Source organism: Agelaius phoeniceus, chromosome 4 (assembly GCF_051311805.1).
Source record: "Agelaius phoeniceus isolate bAgePho1 chromosome 4, bAgePho1.hap1, whole genome shotgun sequence".
NCBI lineage: Eukaryota > Metazoa > Chordata > Aves > Passeriformes > Icteridae > Agelaius > Agelaius phoeniceus.
The window spans coordinates 72,029,050-72,049,842 of NC_135268.1; the positions used below are offsets into that span (position 1 = coordinate 72,029,050).

Consider the following 20,793-nt stretch of genomic DNA (forward strand, 5'->3'; position numbering starts at 1 on the left):
ATTTTGGGGGCACAGCCCTGAATTTGTTCCCCTTCCACAGACACAGACACAGAGTGAAAGAGCAGCTTAGGTTTGAATTGCCTCACTTATAACCCATCCAAACAAATGGCCAGAAGCAATTGTGGTCCAGACTTTCAGCTGGGACTCCTGAGACTTTGGATGTGAATTCCTAGAAAATACGAAAGCGTTCCTTTAACAGAAAACAGAGCTGCAGTTTTTAGTGGTGGCTGTTCCCCAGGGTCAGAGCACCAACATCCACCTGTCCTCACCTCCTGCAGCCACTCAGGAAACTCAGAGAGGTGCAACAATTCCTTCAAGGCACAGCAGAGGTTGTTCCACAGGAGTTTCCAGCAGAAATAGAAGCCCCGCTCATGTTTTTTGTTACCTACATTATTTTCTCCTGGCTCAGGTAAATCCTCACAATTCACATGCAGCACAGCACCCCCAGAATGAGAGAAAAATGAATTTTCCTGAGTGCTGAGAGGATGCAGCTGGGTGAAAAGAACAGAAATGGAAATGGTGGGAGAGGATGAGGAGGGCAGAGCAGCTGCTGGCAGAGCTCACAGTCACGTCCTGCCCCTTTCTAACAAACCTTTCAAACCTCTGAAATTCTTTCAATATTGTCAATTTTATTACAAGAATAGTTTAAGACAGAACAAAAAACCAGTGGCAAACCCGAATATTTTTAAAATATTTAATATGCAATCCTTAAGAAAGAGACTTCACAAGCCTCACATGCTAAATAACCTCTTTGCTGGCTGTGGTTGTACAGCACTCAGGATGTGCTGGTCTTTCACAGCAACACGTGGTGCTGGTGGAACTCCACTCTCCTGCACTCTGACATTCAGCAGCAGTGCAGAGATGAAAAGGAAATGTTTCCTTCCATTGTTTTATTGCTGTCTCATCCCACTGATAAGGTGGCTTTTAGTCTGCTCAAGTTACCTCCAAGTTTGGCAGGGACAAAACCTCTTGTCCTCCCCAGTTACTGTTCATCCACATAAATTCTGCTGATTTCAGAAAGGAGAATGAATGAATGATTGAAAAAATAAATATTCTTATTGCAGGAAATACACTGACCCATACAATTAATGCTTTCATAATCATTAACTTGGAACATTAATTGCATGACTCAGAGTGTCTGAAGTTTTTATTTAAAAACCCCCAGACCTGCAGAACACAGAGGCCAAGGGGTGGGGGTGTCTGAGGCCTTCAGACACTCTGAGCTGGCTCTGACTTCAAAGGATGAATCACCAGGATCTGGCTGGTATCAGCAGGACTGGCCTGCACAATAAATAAATAAATGAGCCCACTCAGCCCTTCCCTGGAGGGGTTTCTGTCTCTTGGCCACAGGGAAATGATGAAGCTTGTCTGCAAGCAAACTTTTCATGTTACATAAACCAAGGAAAACATATTTCTATAGCAAAAGTTTCCTGAAATAGCCCCTGGAATTTTGAACAGAGCAACCATTCTTTCCAGGGTTTCAGGATATATTTCAGCAAGAACAAAGACACACTTTTAGTATTTTTTTTTTACTCTTTCCTTCCAACCTTGGTATAGCAGCCAATGCTGTGTCCATCACAAAGTTAAACAGCTCCACAGTGCAGAGCAAGCCTGGAGAATCCTGAATGCAAACAACCCCAAATAATTTGACACAGACATCAGAATCTGCAAACAATAAAAAGTTTGTTTATAGCAACATGAGACTGGCTGCCAGGGGATAAATTACTGATCTTTTTGGCTACTGGTGCACCAGTGTTTGAGCTCCTGGCTAGCCTCTTGTACAATCAATTTTTACCATTTAACAGCAGTTCTAACAGAAGGAAAAGCAAAACATCTGAGTTTGCAGCTGGTGCTTCAGAAGAACATCATCCTACCTTCAGGCACCACCAACGGCCCTGGGAGCTTCTCGTTTGCTTTTAATTATGTGCTTTATTCATTAAGAGCTTCAACTCCTGCAGTGTGTGGCTCAGGCCAGGGTGGGAGCCACAGCTCTGTTGTCAGGCTGGAGGTTGATGAGGGAGTTGCTGGCCTGGGCCAGCTCTGCAATGGACACTCGGCCTCGCTGCTTGATGTACTGGGCCACGGCTGCCATCTCCTCTGCAGTGATGTAGATGAACTTTCCCCTGTCATCAATCACACCTGCAGGGCAAACACAGCACTGAGAGGCTCCCCTCACCTCCCCCAGGCATCACTCACTGCTTTGGGAAGGGATGTTCCAGCTGCTGAGGCAATAATCCCTACCTAGGCCAGGCAGGATTTTATCTCCTGGCCACTGCTGGGAGCTGGAGCAGCAGCCCAGGGCCCTGGGAATGCTCCTTTGGCTCAAAAGAAAAGTTCTGGCACTGGGAACAGCTGGCTGGGAGCTCCACAGCAGCTGCTGCAGGGATCCCAGAATGTCCTGAGCTGGATGGGAACCACCAGGATCAGTGATCCAGCTCCTGGTCCTGCACAGACACCCCAACAATCCCCCCCTGTCCCTGAGAGCGTGGTCCAGACTCTGCTGGAGCTTTGGCAGATTTGGGGCAGTACCCAGCAAATCCTGATCTCCAACACAAATCCCCCTAACCCAGCTCCAGCCATTCCCTGGCTCCTGTCCCTGTCACAGAGATGAGCTGCCCCTGGGGATGAAGCTGCAGAATTTGATGGATCTCCCCTCAAGCCAAGTGCCCTCAGCTGCTCCTCACATGGATTCCCCTCCAGACCCTTCCCCTTCCTAGCCCTGCTTTTTTGGTTCTCATGTTCCCAGCTGATGGAGAAAGGCAGAGCAGGAGGGACCTTGTGGGGCCCAGCTCAGCCTTTCCAGCTTCCCCTCTGAAGGGAATGCAGCTCAGTTTCCCTATTCCTGTGCCTCCACCCAGACTGAGAACAGAATTCTGGTTTTATGTATTCCACTGAGGCAGAGCCTCCCTGGCTTTGTGCACAGCCAGCCAGGACAGCACACATCCCTCTCCCTGCATTCCAAGCACTTGTAGGGCATTTGAAAGGGTTCCCACATTGCTGAGACACTTTTAGGGCATTTGAAAGGGTTTCCACATTGCTGAGACAGTTGTAGGGCATTTGAAAGGGTTTCCACATTGTGAGACAGTTGTAGGGCATTTGAAAGGGTTTCCACATTGCTGAGACAGTTGTAGGGCATTTGAAAGGGTTCCCACATTGCTGAGACACTTTTAGGGCATTTGAAAGGGTTTCCACATTGTGAGACAGTTGTTCTCCAGCCACCAGCACAAGATCAGGTGAATAAATGTTTGTGCTGGCACCTTCCCTACCTCACCCTTGGAAAGAAAAGACTGCCCAGCTCTAAACCAGCCTTGCTCCTGCTCAGTGTCTGCTGTAATTCCAGCTTGGACAGGGCTGGGAACAGGCTCTTCACTGGCTCCAGCATCCTGCAGTGCTCTGGGATGTCTGCCTCTCCCACATGCCATACCCCAGTCCTGGCTTTAAGCACCAGGCTTGGAAACCACCCCAAATCATCCCAGTGATCCTCTCAAATTCAGATTTCAGAAGGCCCCATTGGCAGCTGGCTGCTCAGCAACCCCAAAAGGCCTTCAGCAGATGGGTAAAAAAATAAAATATAAATCTAGCTATCAGGTCCTACTAGATCCTTAGAACTAGATCCTAATAAATAGATTAAACTAGATAGATTAAACTTATAGATTAAAATATAAATAGATTAAAATTATTAAATTTAAATTATTAAAATTAAAAATATATAGATTAAATTATCTAGATTATTATCTAGATTATTATTATAGAATTATATAGATTAGATTATCTATTTATAAAAATATAAATAGATTAAACTAGATAGATTAAAATAGATTAAACTTATAAAACTACTAGATCCTACTAGATCCTTATAAATAAAATATAAAACATAAAAACCCATTTGCAGCTGGCTGCTCAGCAACCCCAAAAGGCCTTCAGCAGATGGGTAAATAAATAAAATATAAATATCTAGCTATCAAGTCCTACTAGATCCTCAGAGCAGGAATGACACTGGAATTCTGTCTCTGCCACAAGGAAGGCATTTTCTGCACCAGCAGCTACAGAAGATCCCCTTTGTGCTTTGGCTGTCACCTGTCAGGGTGCCATCTGCCATCAGGTCCTGGATTCTGTTAATTGCATCCTGTGCAGAAGAGAAAAAGGAGTAACAGACTGCTCAAAAGGGAAGCAGAAACCATTTCACACATTCAGATCAACTCCAGAGGTTTACCTTGAAATCCCTCAGGGTTAAGGAATTCAGTACTCCCACAAAAAGAGATGGAATCAGCCCTTTGGTCTTAGAGGGGTGATTTTTTTTTTAATTTTTTTTTTTTTTCATTTTGGGATGTTCAAATTAAATTCCCCATCCCTTAAAATGGACTTTTATTGCCATTACTTGGCTGCTAAAAGGAGCAGGGGGTTATAGGAATCTTCCTATGGAAAGGCTGTGCAGTGCCATGAAGTTCCATGAAGCACAGAGGTCCTTCTCCAAGGTCCTTGCTCAAAAATTCCATATTTTTTCTATCTTTTCCTGCTCCTTTTAGGAGTAAACCTCTCCTACCAACCCAAAACAACAACTTGTTGAATTTATGGCTGGGTTTACTCCACAGTTACTCCAAGCATGCAATTCCACTGCACCTTAAGTGTTGGTTTCTACAGCTCTACCTCTCTTTTTCTTGCTGTTGTATGACTGCAGAAGGAAATGATAATTTCGATTTTAACCAGATAAATTCCTGTAATAACCCACTGCACACTTAAATAAGAGTTCTGGTTTAAGAGGAAGGCAGGGGCCCAGCAAAAATTAGTACTTCCACCCCAAAAGTCAATTTTTGGTTTTTTTTTTTACCTGTGTCCTTAAACCCAGATGTGAAGCCAAGTCCTCCAGCTGGATAACTTTTGTTTTCTGTGGGGACAAACAAGAGTTAAGCTGATGAATGAGAAAGCTGGGATTTATTTTTTTTTCCATTCAAATAAAAAAATGCATTAACCAGACAAAGCACAGAACCTGTTCCTTTTCCTAGTAAGCATTTTCCTGTGATGAAAACCTCTGAGGTTACCTAAAGCAGGGAGTTCTGTGGAAAGATTGAGTGCTCTGCCCCACTTAGGGCAAGACTAAACCCATCTGGAGCCTTGATTGATGCTGGACTTTTCCTCACCCTGGGATGAGCACAAGGAACAGCCACGACTCTGCTCCCCCACCTCCTGAGTTTCTCAGCTGCTACCTTGAATTTCCAGAGTGTTTTATCAACATCCCTTTCTTCTTTCAGGGATGTTTCAAAGCACCTTTTAAAACCATCACTTACATAAAACCCAGGCAAGACTGGCAGCATTAAGTGCTTTAGTTCTGTTTTACTGATGTCATGTGTATTAATGCCATAATAATCTTCCTAAGCAAGCCAACACCTTATTAAAATTGTCAGTGCTGGAACTGCACTTTGTCATTTTGCTTTTTGACAGATTCTTCCTGCAGCTTTTCTCAGTCAAGGCACAGCCACCACTGCTCCCATCTGGTTTTGTGCTTCTCTGTAGCTCCAGAGAAAACACCTGCAGGGCTTGTCTGGAGCTACCTGGTTCCTGTTTTCTTCTCTGCCAAAATTTTAGGAACTCATCTGTTTAGCTGCAAGAGGATGCAGTGTTTGTAAGGAGCTTGGAAAAAACAAAAGTGTTGGAAAGCTCAGTTAATATTCAGGTTTACATTCCTAAAATCCATGTATGTACAGCCACAGGAGCTGCATCTCCAGTAACAAATTCAATACTTCAAACAACAAAATCCTTTGTTTCTGGTCTTGAGAGCATACTGGGAGGCCACTGAAGAAATCAAGAGAGGCTGAAATAGATGAATCTTTTGCATTAATAAAATCAGACCCAAAAGAAAGGCACACAGAGATTTAGCAGCTGTGAAGTTTGATGCAGCCAAGCTAGAGAACTGAATACCATGGACTGAACACATGGAACTGGAACCAGTCCATGGAATTCAGTTCTCAGAGCTGGGAACTGCCAACATTCGTCACATCTTCTTTTAAAGGGACTGGGGGGGGCTGGTGCAAAGCCACATCAACAGGAAAAACAGGACTTAAACCTTCACCTAAAGATCTTCCCCCTCAATGAGCAAGTTTAGTGGAAGCTTTCCAAGGCAGATCCTGCTGGGAATGAGAGCCCAAGGGGGTGGGGTGGGATGAGGATGCACCCCCCACACTCATGGGGTCCCAAGGGAATGAAACACTTCTCCACATACATCATGTTCTAGAGACAGGCTTGGCTTCCCTTCAGCAACAAAGACACATCCACATTCTCCTGAATTCATTTCATTTTAGGGGTGATGCTGCTGCTGTCCTCAGCAAGAGGCTGCATTTTGCTCCCAACACCCTTAAGGATGAAGCACAGGGTGAGCTACCTCCAGTCAATGATACCAGCCTAAGAAATTATTCAGCAGAAGAGCTAAATTCAATTTTAGTTTTAAAAAAAATGCCAATTCCTCTTAATTTATACATTTTTCTCTGACAGCTACGAGCAGCTCAGCACCGCTTCCTGTCAATGGTTTCTGTGAACAGAACAGAAGATGAGGGCAATACATAATCTATACATTAAGCACACTTTCAAGATTAAAGAAAAATACTTAAAACTTGTGAAAGAAAGCAATGCCCCAGTTCTGCAGCTCAGCTCTGCAGAGGAAATCAGGTGTCGGATATTCAGACTTGGGTTTCCAGCCCAAGTTGAATTTCTCTGACGTCAAGATAAAGTGACTGATAGAGAATTTTGTGCTGAAACACTCAACTGGGAGTTTGTGACTAATCTGGTCCATCCACCACAACCCCAGGGGCAATGGGCAGAGCCTGCCCTGGCTGTGTCACCCTCTGGAAAGCTCCCAGTGCTCTGGAAGATCCCAAGGGACACTGAAATTCCCTTTTTTTGCCTACAGAGGTAAAAGGGAGAGGGAGAGCAGCCCAGCAAAGCTTTGCAGGGCTCAGCTCTGAGCTCCTGTCCAGAACTGCCTGGCAGTCACTCCAAAGGACTCCACAAGGAGAATTATCCATGAGGCAAAGCTCTGACTCCAGGAGATCAATGTGCTGTAAATTCAGGGTTTTGCTGGGATAATGGACATGCAAAATGCGAGATTTTGGGATAGAAATTGATGAGCAGCTCACAGAGTATCAGGTGATACTAGCAGCAAGTGATTTGCTTGCTGGAGAAGCCAGGTCACACACCCTGAGAGTTCAGATTCCAGTAAAGGAAGAAAGGGATTCATCAGGAAAACAGATTTGCATGCCAGTGTTGGAGTGAGAGGAGAAAAATGCATCTGACCTTTGATACAGCAATTTGCCCTCACAGATCAAAAGCATAAATGAGCACAGCCCAGGTTTTAAACACCCAGCCATACAATGGGAGGGATGGAAGGGACACTGACACACCCTGGTTAAAACAAGGCAGCTGCTTCTTAAACTGCCCTCCTGAACATAAAAAAAAAATACATGCAGGATAGAAAAAAAGTGAAGGAATCACAGGAAAAGTTGAGATTGAGCTTTCCAGTGCCTGTGTTGGAGGCTCCAAAACACCCTCCAGGTACAGCAGCTCTCCTTCCTGCTGAGCTCACATGGAGAGATTGTTTTTGAATCAGTGGCTGATGCTCACAAACAAAAAAGCCTGAATGCCCCAAAAAATCCCAAACATTGCTTCTATAAACTCTGAGGGAGATCCACCAGGCCACATCCTGCCCCAAAAGCCAGGATCCAGCTGGAATTAAATTATTTTAGATAATTGTGTTTGTGCTGGTTCAGTAATTAACACTTACTAAAGGTACAGTTTTTGTTACTTGTTGAATATTTAAGTAAATGAAAGAGGAAGTAAAGATGCCCCTCTTTGACCAAAGGCAATTCACACCATCTAAAACCAAAGAAAAACCAAAGGCACCTTACCTTAACATATTCCAGGAATTCCATGAGAAAGCTGCGAGACTGGAGACAACAAGGAAAACAATTTTAATTTTGAATTCATGAGCATTAAATGCATCCAAAACTTGCTGAAGATAAATACTATAAAAGTGTTTAGATTCTTAAGTCCCAAGTTTTAACTACACACACTGAGATATTGAACTGGGAAGAAAAATAATCTAGACTCAATCTTTCCAAGGGATTTTTGACAGGTATTTTTCAAAACAAAATGTGGCTCAGATACTATTTAAGTATTTCATGAGCATTAAATGCATCAAAAACTTGCTGAAGATAAATACTATAAAAGTGTTTAGATTGCATAATTCCTAAGTTTTAGCTATACACACTGAAATATTGAACTGGGAGGAAAAATAATCTCAATTTAATCTTTACAAGGGATTTCTGACAAGTATTTTTTGAGACAGAATGTGTGTCAGGTACAATTTAAGTATTTCATGAGCATTAAATGCATCAAAAACTTGCTGAGGATAAATACTACAGAAGTCTTTAGATTGCATAATTCCTAAGTTTTAACTACACACACTGAGATATTGAACTGGGAGGAAAAATAATCTCGATTTAATCTTTACAAGGGATTTCTGACAGGTATTTTTTTGAGACAGAATGTGGCTTAAGTACAATTTAAATATTTCCCAAAAGGTTATCACACAATTTTTTTTATTCTTCACATCATGAATACCCTGAAATAACCACATCTGGGTGAGTTTAAGCATCATTAAGTCACACACCCAGGACATTCTGTGCAGAGGAAAACCCAGAGTGGCTCAGGAGCTGCAGCTGGCCAAGGGCAGCACAGCTGCACAGCACCTGTGGAGGCTCAAGCATTGCAGAGCCATGCACCTGAAATCCAGTGAGCAGCTCCACTGCAGAGGCAATGCAAACACTGTGCACTGAAGATAAAATGAGATCAGGTTACTCTGGAACCCCAGGAATCCATCAGCCTTAATTAATGGTGAGCTCTGGAGTCAGGAGCTTGATTTTCAGCACAGGGCAGAGTCAGCTTTGCTAACAGGACACTGAAATGCTTCAGTTTCTGAGCCAGCACGAGGCCAGGCTGACTGCTTCATTTCCTTCTCATTTCTGCTGCCTCCAAATAACTCTGTACCTGTTTTAAATACCCTGTTTTAAATATTATTTCTGAATGTGACTTTTAAATCACCTGCAATTCAAGTGGTAACTCCCCTAGCACCCCTACCAAAGTGATCTCACGTTGAGATGGAGGCATCTCAAGCTCTTTTGGGTGAGGAACACCCTTTTCTGTTCTGATATCAGGCATCTCAAACTCTTTTAGGTGAGGAACCTAAAACCTTCTCTCTTCTGACATGGAGGGAGATGAATTTCTCCTTGACAGGCAGCTGTAGGAACATGGACAATCACCACATTCCAGTTTGAAGGGTGTTTAAAGTGGAACACAGCAATATTTAGGGATAATCTCATTTCCTAACAGGACAGGGACAGATTTTTGAAGGAATTGTCAATAAAAGTGTGTATTTTTTGCTGTTCACTGCAATTCCCCATCAGCAGACAGAATTTCTCCTGGTGTTAATCCCTGGTGTGATGGAGGAATTTTTCTTGATGGGAAGGGATCCATCAAGGGAACCTGTGATGAGTCAGTGGTGCTTGACATTGGGCACAATCTGCTGTGCCCAAAGCCACTCTCAGTCACACTAAAGCAAATCCATTTAATTCCAGAGTCTCTTCAGCAGAGCAGCAAATGCACACATGGCCCTGAAATAAATCCTTCCCAAGAAATGCACTGGACAGCTCAAATTGGCAGCTACAACCCAAGAGCAATTGCAGGATGTGATAGCAAATAAATTGTGTCTAACAGGTTTTCAGCAGACAAAACAAGAGCTCTGCCTGCCACCACAGCAAAACTTTTTCAGGTTTGCTGTGATTTTATATCAAATATCACATTTCAACCACCATCCCCAGCAGCTCTGCAGGCAGCCACAGGAGCAGCAGTGTGGGTTTGTTCTGAGGATTCCTTTATCAGAAGCCTTTTGAGACAAGAGCTTGGGTTTTAATTTGATTTCACAGCAGCTCTCTTGGTGTAGAAAATAAAGCCAAACCCAAATAATTGTCCCCAAGGTCTGTGGGCACTTTCAAACTCCAAACTGAGCTTTACTGGCTCAGTCTCGGTGGGTAAGGCAGAGCTGCTGACAGTGAGAGATAATCTGAATTCCAGAGTGAGTTTTATTTCAGTTCTTAGACACAGGGAGGGCAGAACTCATTTCCAGCAAGTTCTCTCAGAACTCTGAAATACCCTGTAGGAGCCTGCTCTGAGGAACAGCAGCATTCCCCAGGAAATATTCCAGGCTTCACCTGTGCCACAGACACAATTTAGCTTTCACAAGCAAAAACCTTTGGCTGACTCCTACTTTAAATTCAATTTTATACAAGACAGAATGCAGCAAGTCTAACAGGAGAAGGGGAACTTCAGAACCAGCCTCACATACCTGTTCCTCTGTCATGGACTCTTCAACCCCTTCCTCTTCAACCACAAAACTCTCCTTCAGCTTCAGGTACTCTTCATATTCTCTCTTCTCCTCTTCTTCCTTTGCCTTCCTTTTTTCCTCTTCCTGGACAGAAAAGATGACAAGTGGTCAGTTTGCTCTGTCCCAAATCAGGTCTGAAGTGAAGCAGCATCTCCTTTCCCTGCAGCCAGCACATGAAAAGTTTTTCAGCTGAGTTTAAGCAGTCCCTTGGTGGCACAGTGAGTTCCAGAAGCCACCCTTGAGAGGCAGTGACCATCTCACAGCCAGGGCTGGTTCCTAGCACAGCTGACAGAAAAGCTCTTAAATAGCAACCTGCCTGCTTCATTTGCATCAATCTGCTGCTGCTCACAGGAAGTCCCTGCCCCTCCCTGCACTCTGATGCAACGTTGACATTTTTGGTTGAAGCAGAACTGGCCCCAGGTCTGCTCTGCCACTGCAGGCCATTGGGAGTGCTCACCAGGATTGCACTGGGGGAGAGAAACTGTGAAAGTTTCAGGTAAAATCAAGTTTTCAAGGAAAATCTTATGAAAACTTCCTTCCTACATGGATAATATATAAAATTAAATAATATCTAAATTAGGCACAGCAGGCAAGGCACGATTGTATTAATAAAAGGAGTTTTTTACTTTTACTTTTTGTTTGTTAAACAAAGCCTTAGGTTTTCAGTTATCTGCAATAAAAAAATTTCATGGCCTGCCCTGAAATTAATATTAAAGCCTTGAAGGCCACAATAAAGCTGCACCTCCCTGCACTTTGATGCCACATTCACATTTTTGGTTACTGGCCCCAGGTCTGCCACTGCAGGACATTGGGAGTGCTCACCAGGATTACACTGGGGGAGAGAAACTGAAAGTTTCAGGTAAAATCAAGTTTTTAAGGAAAATCTTATGAAAACTTTCTTCCTACATGGATAATATATAACATTAAATAATATCTAAATTATTATATAAAGTGTTTTAGGCACAGGAGGTGATTGTATTAACAAAAGGAATTTTTTACTTTTACTTTTTGTTTGTTAAACAAAAGCCTTAGGTTTTTAGTTATCTGCAATAAAAAAATTTCATGGCCTGCCCTGAAATAAATATTAAAGCCTTAAAGGCCACAGTAAAGCTGCACCTCCCTGCACTTTGATGCCACATTCACATTTTTGGTTACTGGCCCCAGGTCTGCCACTGCAGGACATTGGGAGTGCTCACCAGGATTACATTGCTGGACAGAAGCTGTGAAAGTTTCAGGTAAAATCAAGTTTTTAAGGAAAATCTTATGAAAACATCCTTCCTACATGGATCATATATAAAATTAAATAATATCTAAATTATTTAATATAAAGTATTTTAGACACAGGAGGCAAGGCATGATTGTATTAACAAAAGGAATTTTTTACTTTTATTTTTTGTTTGTTAAACAAAAGCCTTAGGTTTTCAGTTATCTGCAATGAAAAAACTTCATGGCCTACCTTGAAATAAATATTAAAGCTTTAAAGCCCCTTGGAGTGCTCACAAGGAACACTGGACTACACTGGGGGAGAGAAGCTGTAAAAGTTTCAAGTAAAATCAAGTTTTCAAGGAAAAACCTCTTTCTTATGAAAACTTTCTTCCTACATGGATAATATATAAAATTAAATAATATCTAAATTAGGCACAGCAGGCAAGGCACGATTGTATTAATAAAAGGAGTTTTTTACTTTTACTTCTTGTTTGTTAAACAAAGCCTTAGGCTTTCAGTTATCTGCAATAAAAAAATTTCATGGCCTACCCTGAAATTAATATTAAAGCCTTGAAGGCCACAATAAAGCTGCCCCTCCCTGCACTTTGATGCCACATTCACATTTTTGGTTACTGGCCCCAGGTCTGCCACTGCAGGACATTGGGAGTGCTCACCAGGATTACACTGGGGGAGAGAAACTGGAGAAGTTTCAAGTAAAATCAAGTTTTTAAGGAAAATCTTATGAAAACTTCCTTCCTACATGGATCATATATAAAATTAAATAACATCTAAATTATTTAATATGAAGTATTTTAGGCACAGGAGGCAAGGCATGATTGTATTAACAAAAGGAGTTTTTTACTTTACTTTTTGTTTGTTAAAAAGCCTTAGGCTTTTAGTTATCTGCAATGAAAAAACTTCATGGCCTACCTTGAAATAAATATTAAAGCTTTAAAGCCCCTTGGAGTGCTCACAAGGAACACTGGATTACACTGGTGGAGAGAAGCTGTAAAAGTTTCAAGTAAAATCAAGTTTTCAAGGAAAAACCTCTTTCTTATGAAAACTTTCTTCCTACATGGAAAATATATAAAATTAAATAATATCTAAATTAGGCACAGCAGGCAAGGCACGATTGTATTAATAAAAGGAGCTTTTTACTTTAGTTCTTGTTTGTTAAACAAAGCCTTAGGCTTTCAGTTATCTGCAATAAAAAAAAAATTCATGGCCTGCCCTGAAATTAATATTAAAGCCTTGAAGGCCACAATAAAGCTGCTCCTCCCTGCACTTTGATGCCACATTCACATTTTTGGTTACTGGCCCCAGGTCTGCCACTGCAGGACATTGGGAGTGCTCACCAGGATTACACTGGGGGAGAGAAACTGTGAAAGTTTCAGGTAAAATCAAGTTTTTAAGGAAAATCTTATGAAAACTTCCTTCCTCCATGGATAATATATAAAATTAAATAATATATAAAGTGTTTTAGGCACAGGAGGCAGGGCATGACTGTATTAACAAAAGGAGTTTTTTACATGTTGTTTGTTAAACAAAAGTTTCAGGCTTTTAGGCAATACAAAACCTTCATGGCCTACCTTGAAATAAATATTTAAACCTTCAAGGCCATAATAAAGCTGGCCCAGAAAACCCCAAGCCCAGCATCAGTGACATGGTGATGCCTGGTTCTGTGGAATTCACACCTTCACAAATCAAAATTGTGATTAAATGTTTGGGAATGCGACAGATTGCTTAGAAAATGTTTCAAATAAGAACTGGTTTTTACTGGGAGCTCCTAAATTTGCTCCTTTCCATTATTTTCATTTAAAAATTGTTTTGTTCTTCTCCAAGAGAAGGCTGGACTAATGCTGAAGGTTGGATTTGATGATCTCAGAAGCCTTTTCCAATCTAAAGGGTTCCATGGCTCACACAGAACAGAAATGTTTCCCTCCAGGAAATGCTGCCCAGAGGAATTTCTGTTTGTGCAGCACCTGGTACAAAGAGATTCCTCCAGGATCTGGCATCTGGCTCCATCACATTGCAGAGGTGATTAGAACAAACACAGGAGCTCTTCCAATGTCACTGACAATCCCAGGGCATTCCTCCAGCATCAGCAGAGAAATGGAATTTTTAAAGAACAGTGATGTTGATTTCTATTACTTTATAGAAGTATAAAGTTTATAGCTTGCCATGCTACATCTTGGACAGTGATATGGTAATGGCTTCCTTAAGGAGCTGGAATGCAAATATTGTTCCATTAAATAAAAACAGAACAGGGAGAGACAGGAAGAGTCATTCAGTATACAGAAAATATATCCATATTAAAAAAGATGTCTTTTACCAAAAAACAAAGAGTGTTTGGTCCTGTTTTTATTTAAATATATAAAAATTATTATGTTATATAAATAGAATTAATATATAAAACATATAAAATAGTTTTATTTTTATATAAATATATTAAAAATATCTAAAATATATAAATATAAAAAATAAAAAAATAGAATTAATATATAAAATAGAAAATAGTTTTATTTTATATAAATATATAAAAATACAGATATAAAAATATATAAAAATAGAATTAATATATAAAACATAAAATAGTTTTATTTTTATATACGTACAAAAAGATATAAAAAGATATATTTTATATATATAATATATAATATATAAATAATATATATAATATAATATAATATAATATAATATAATATAATATAATATAATATATAATATATATAATATATAAAACATATTAAAGTTTTATTTTTATATAAATATATAAACCCAGAATTAATATATAAAATATATAAAATAGTTTTTTATATAAATATATAAATATAGACATAGATATAAAAATAAATAAATAAATAAATAAATATTAAAAAATGTATATCAAATTCCCATAAAGTCAGCAGAAAGAACCCTGCCAACATCCAAGAATGAGAAAAACAGAAAAGCAGGACTGAAAGGATCTTGGTGTAACTGCAAAGCCAAATCCATTTTTTAAAACTGCTATCTCATGAAAAATCTACAGATCTCAGGAAGCTCTTGAGACAAAACAAGATCATTTTTGGGTCATTCATCACCACAACAATTAATCCAACAGCAGATTTTTTTCCTTACATGCACTCCAGATGCCAAGAACAACATAACCATATTTCATCTGGAAGCAACAGCAATTGTTCTTTTCTTGTAAGTGCATTAAATTTAATCTTGATCCTGGAAAGACAAGAATAATGTTCTCCCCCTGGTCTATTAGAGAGGTTGTAATTCAGCAGGATTTGAAATGAGAAAAAAGAAAAAAAAACCAATCACAAAGCCTCAGAATTGCTTTGGCCAAAAAAAAAAAAAAAAAAAAAAGATCAGAAGACATTGTCCCATTTGTAACTGAGGGCAACAATAACTAAAACACATTTTCCTGCTTCTGGAATGTCTAAAGAATGAACAAGGCTCCTTCCTGTGCTCCTTCCCCACCTGAAGAACAGCACCCTGCAGTTTTTGGAAGTATCCCAGCAGGTTCCTATCAGCACTTCCATTCCCAGCAAGGCAGAAGAGCAGAACACTCAGCCTCCAGCCCCTCTTTTGCCAACAGGATTTTGTTTTCCAGATGCTGAATTTTGCTCAGCAGAGCATTTCCAGGTGCCCTGAGCCACTGCTTTGGCAGCCCTCAAAGCTTCCTGGTGGTTGTAGCTTGCTCCAGAACACTAAATATTTCCAGCTGCCTTTTTTTTTTTTCCATCTAAAAATTAAAAATTCATGAAGAGCCTCACATGCTTTACAACCTAAATTCACCTATGATTCAATCTGTAGGAAAAAAAAAAAAAGGATTTATCCAAATTGCAGCTTGGTTCAGAGCAAGAGGAGAGATGAGTTTGCACAAGTGCCCAGGGAGAAGCAAGGTGGAGACTGAGCAGGGGAGCCCTGGCACTTTCAGGATGGCTGGGAGTATTTATTTATACTTATTTAGAATATTTCTATTTATTTAGAAGATTTATTTTTATTTATTTATAATATTTATTTAGAATATTTTTATTTATTTAGAATATTTTTTGTTTCTAACCCTCATCTCTCTAACCCTCTTCTCCCACGTGCTCATGGAGCAGCTGTGTGGGAGCTGCAGGGTCAAATTCAGGCAGCAGAATTCCCACAAAACTCAAATGTGTCCATACATAAATAACCCAGAAACACCCCCAGTCCCTCAGGATCTCCTCACAAACTAAGGCCAGGATTTTGTGCCAGGCACACAGAGGGCACTGGGCTCAAATTCATCTTTCAAACCCCACATTTTGGGCACTCAGGTCCCTTCTGAACTCAAACCCATCTTTCAAACCCCACATTTGGGCATTCAGGTTCCTTCTGAGCTCAAACCCACCTTCCAAACCCCACAGTTTTGGCACTCCGGTCCCTTCTAAGGTCAAACCCATCTTTCAAACCCCACATTTTGGGCACTTGGGTCCCTTCTAAAGTCAAACCCATCTTTCAAACCCCACATTTTGGGCACTCAGGTCCCTTCTGAGCTCAAACCCCATTTTTGGCACTTGGGTCTTTTGTGAGGTCAAACCCACCTTTCAAACCCCACATTTCGGGCACTCAGGTTCCTTCTGAGCTCAAACCCCACATTTTGGGCACTCAGGTTCTTTCTGAGCTCAAACCCACTTTCCAAACCCCATAGTTTTTGCACTTGGGTCCCTTCTGAGCTCAAACCCACCCTTCAAACCCCACATTTCTGCACTCAGATCCTTTCTGAGTTCAAACCCACCTTCCAAACCCCACAGTTTTGGCACCCAGGTTCCTTCTGAGCTCAAACCCCACATTTTGGGCACTTGGGTCCCTTGTAAGGTAAAACCCACCTTTCAAACCCCACATTTTGGCACTCAGATTCCTTCTGAGTTCAAACCCACCCTTCAAACCCCACATTTTTGGCACTTGGGTCCCTTGTGAGGTCAAACCCACCTTCCAAACCCCACATTTGAGCACTGAAGTTCCTTCTGAGCTCACACCCACCTTTCAAACCCCACATTTTGGGCACTCAGGTCCCTTCTAAGGTCAAACCCATCTTTCAAACCCCACATTTTTAGCACTCAGGTCCCTTCTGAGCTCAAACCCATCTTTCAAACCCCACATTTTGGGCACTCAGGTTCCTTTTGAGCTCATGGCTCAGAGCAGAGAGTGGCTGGGCCACCCCCCAGCCATGGGTGGGGTGCTGGGGAAATCCCAGCAGATGGAAATGTGGTAACTGCAGATGCTCATCGTCAGCTGCCTGCTTTTATTTTTTTGGGTTTTTTTTTTTTTTTTTTTTTTTTTTTAAGCAGGCTTGTCTCTCTCCTCACCCATTTAAATGTTACCCAGACTGGGGGCTTGAACAGTGTAAAGATTTCTTTTTGATTTTTAGTTTATTCCACTGCATGTGAAGAACAAACGATCCCACTTTGACCACATCTTTATTGAACAAATAAATAAATAAATAAATAAGTCACTCAAACCTTTGTTTTCTGTTCTTTTTCCCACCCAGTCCTCCCAAGGACCTGGATGTGCTGTGAGGCTCCTTTCACCCTCTGTTTGCCCCTTAAAAATCCCAGGGATTATTTCCAACATGCCTTTGACCAGGTAAAACCCACAGCATCCCAAAAAACTCTCTGAGGCTCCCAGCTGGAAGCACACATTGATTTTTGGGATCACAGATTGCTCAGGATGCTCCTTGGGTGAAGAAAACCTCACTGGCAGTGAGGAAAGCAGAGCAAACACTGGACACTCTTCAACCACCACCTGCTCCCTGTCTGTGCTTTATTTGTGGCTGTTTGCTGAATTTTTAGCATGAGGAAAAGCATCCTGAGTGTTTAGAGGACCATGGATCAAAGAATCCCTCCTTGTACAGAATTCAGTTTTTGTATTATCAGGGCAGGTTCTGCAGAAATAATCCCAGGGATTATTTCCAACACACCTTTGACCAGGTAAAACCCACAGCATCCCAAAAACTCTCATCCCAAAAACTCTCTCCCAGCTGGAAGCACACATTGGTTTTTGGGATCACAGATTGCTCAGGATGCTCCTTGGGTGAAGAAACCTCACTGGCAGTGAGGAAAGCAGAGCAAACACTGGACACTCTTCAGCCACCACCTGCTCCCTGTCTGTGCTTTATTTGTGGCTGTTTTTAGGATGAGGAATGTGGCTGTTTTTAGGCTGAATTTTTAGGATGAGGAAAAGCATCCTGAGTGTTTTAGAGGACCATGGATCAAAGAATCCCTCCTTGTACAGAATTCAGTTTTTGTATTATCAGGGCAGGTTCTGCAGAAATAATCCCAGGGATTATTTCCAACACACCTTTGACCAGGTAAAACCCACAGCATCCCAAAAACTCTCTGAGGCTCCCAGCTGGAAGCACACATTGATTTTTGGGATCACAGATTGCTCAGGATGCTCCTTGGGTGAAGAAAACCTCACTGGTAGTGAGAAAAGCAGAGCAAACACTGGACACTTTTCAAGCACTACCTGCTCCTCGTCATTCCTTTGTTTGTGGCTGTTTGCTGAATTTTTAGGATGAGGAAAAGCATCCTGAGTGTTTAGAGGGCCATGGATCAAAGAATCCCTCCTTGTACAGTTTTTGGATTGTCAGGGCAGGTTCTGCAAGAAGCCAAAAGGGACTTTTGAGAACAATTTGGCACAGAGCAGATGCATCTGTAGAATTCCTGTCCCCCTCACTGCTTGGACAGAAAGTGTCCTTAACCCCTCAAAATCTGAGGAGAATGAGGTTTTTTTTTTAAGGTTTTCACTTTGTACTCCCTTAGGAGAAATTTAATTTTGAGGGGAGTACACACACTTGAAAACTGATGCTTAAATTGCAATTATGGAGTGGTTCTCCATCAGCCTCCAGAAATGCACTGTTAATGTAGGAAAAATGGGTATAAATATCAAACAGATAATGAATGAAGAGCTCTGCTGAGACACACACAAATCTTGCTGCTCACAAAATAAAGCAACCAAAAATTGGTGCCTCTTCTTCCATGATCAAATATCAAAGAGTCAAAACTTTAGGGTCAAACCTTCCAGAGGATCCTTGTGATTCTGGCTGACACTCATTTCTACTGCTCTGAAGATCCAAACCTTTTTTATTCAGGCACTTAAATGCAAATTTACCAAAATCTAAGTGCATTTAGGCACTTAAATAGAAATTTACCAAAACCTACACTTAAATAGAAATTTACCAAAATCTAAGTGCATTTAGGCAATAAAATGCAAATTTACCAAAATCTAAGTGCATTTAGGCACTTAATTTCAAATTTACCAAAATCTCTGTGCACAGGCAAAGGAAAAAGAGCTTTTTTTTTTTTTTCTTTTCTGAGCAATCTGCCAGTTTTTGTCTGAAGACTCTGTTTTGCAACATCAGAGGAAATTCACTCTCATTGATAAGGTGTCAGCTGGTAAACCAGCTCACCACCAAAAAACTCCAAGAGTGAAAGGGAAATCCCCAGGGCAAAGCAGAGCTGAAGCAAATGCCAATTATAAAGGAGCCTCCTCAGGCCTGCAGCCAATCAGCTCAGCAGAACACTGGAAAGGAAACTTGAATTTAAAAATACATGATCTGGTTTGCAACACTCAAGCCAAGGGGCAACCACATTTTATTTATAAGTGCATCCAAATCTATTGAAATAGAAGCAGAGGGTATTTTTCTCAAGGCTAGGCAAGATTTTAGCCCCCATAATTCCCTCAAGGCACAGTTCCTACCTGTCAGCACAATTTTAGTAGCAATTCTTAGGAAAGAGACTGTAAAAAAAAAAGGGTTTAAGTGGAATTTAGGTACCAAGGCTGACTGTGCTTAGCTGGGGATTTACCTCTGCAGAAATACTCTGGGAGAGGAAAGGGAAAAGGAGGCACCTGAGAACTCCAACATTTCTCAGGCAAATTTCAGTGATAAACTGAATTTTTTGTGCCTGGTGGGATTATATAAACTACAGCAATGTCAGTGACCAAAATGCCTCTACAAACCCAGCTCCACCCTGGTTTTTATCTGCTATCAGTCACAATTTAGGTACCTAAGCTGGCTGTGCTTGTTTGGGGATTTGCCTCTGCAGAAATACTCTGGGAGAGGAAAGGGAAAAGGAGGCACCTGAGAACTGCAACGTTTCTCAGGCAAATTTCAGTGATAAACTGAATTTCTTGTGCCTGGTGGGATTATATAAACTACAGCAATGTCAGTGATCAAAATGCCTCTACAAACCCAGCTCCACCCTGGTTTTTATCTGCTATCAGTCACTACTTGAGGTATCTCTCAGAATTTTGCCTTTCAGATGAGGGAATGGAATCACAACATGTGCAGCCCACAAGGCTTTCCTGGTGACAAGATATTACTTGAAGAATTCCTCCTCTAGAGGAAAATAAATGACATTTCATCCTGTGTATTCCATAAACCCAATGATCCTCTCAGAGGCTCTGCCTTTTCCATCACACCATCAGCCTGTAACAAGATTGGGAAAATGAGATGTTCTGAGCCTAGGGACAGGCTCTCTTCAATTGTTCTGGTTCCTGTTACAGGCCCCATGAAAACAAATTCAAAATTACCAGGAAACAGCTGAGCATGGACATTAAATATTGTCAGACATATTTACTTTGATCCATGCTCCAAATGTTCAGCAGGTACTGGATTATCAACTTAGACACAAGGAAAAAAATTAAATATTGAAAGCACTTTGCTCTGAGAGGCAGAATAATGTTCCTGATGCAGCCTGGTGGGTGGGTTTGCTGTCCTGATAAATACTGGGAAAACCAATAACTAAATCAAACTAAAATAGTTTAAAATTACAGGATTTAAAATTACAGGATTTAAGTAGGCAGGTACTGGCTAAAGTGACCAAGCTGGATTTGAGCAATTTTGAGGCATTTGAGCAATTTTCTAAGTTCTAGGAAGTACTCTGTGAACTGTTGTGCACAACATTTAAAATAAATAAACAGACAAATAAATAAAATCAGAGCATTAGTTTGTATTTCTCTTTTTCCCAGAAGTTTCCATGTTTCACTTTCCATGTGAAATAGAAGTGCTATAGTGCAGTCTTTACTAAGAATACTGCAAACTAAACCAGAAACAAATAAATAGTTTCCTCATTCAACCAAAAATAAATTACACAGCCCTCAAATGAACAGAAACCAAAGTAAAAGCATAAAAATAAATA

At 41.0% G+C, this 20,793-nt stretch overlaps 1 protein-coding gene across 2 annotated transcripts in view; it reads right to left on the reverse strand.

Annotated features, from left to right (window-relative positions):
* Positions 1–609: 609 nt before the first annotated feature.
* The window catches only part of DDRGK1 (DDRGK domain containing 1), a 47,337-nt gene continuing 27,153 nt past the window's right edge, over positions 610–20,793 (reverse strand). Inside the window, exons 5-9 of one of the 2 annotated variants that reach the window (XM_054632806.2) lie at positions 10,391–10,513; positions 7,896–7,934; positions 4,829–4,885; positions 4,078–4,126; positions 610–2,139 (exon numbers count right to left, since the gene is read on the reverse strand). In XM_054632806.2, the coding sequence (XP_054488781.2) occupies positions 1,967–2,139; positions 4,078–4,126; positions 4,829–4,885; positions 7,896–7,934; positions 10,391–10,513 (441 nt within the window). In that variant the 3' untranslated portion in view covers positions 610–1,966. Of the gene's footprint in view, positions 2,140–3,972; positions 4,127–4,828; positions 4,886–7,895; positions 7,935–10,390; positions 10,514–20,793 lie in introns of both variants that reach the window. The other variant, XM_077177865.1, reaches the window with a different exon arrangement.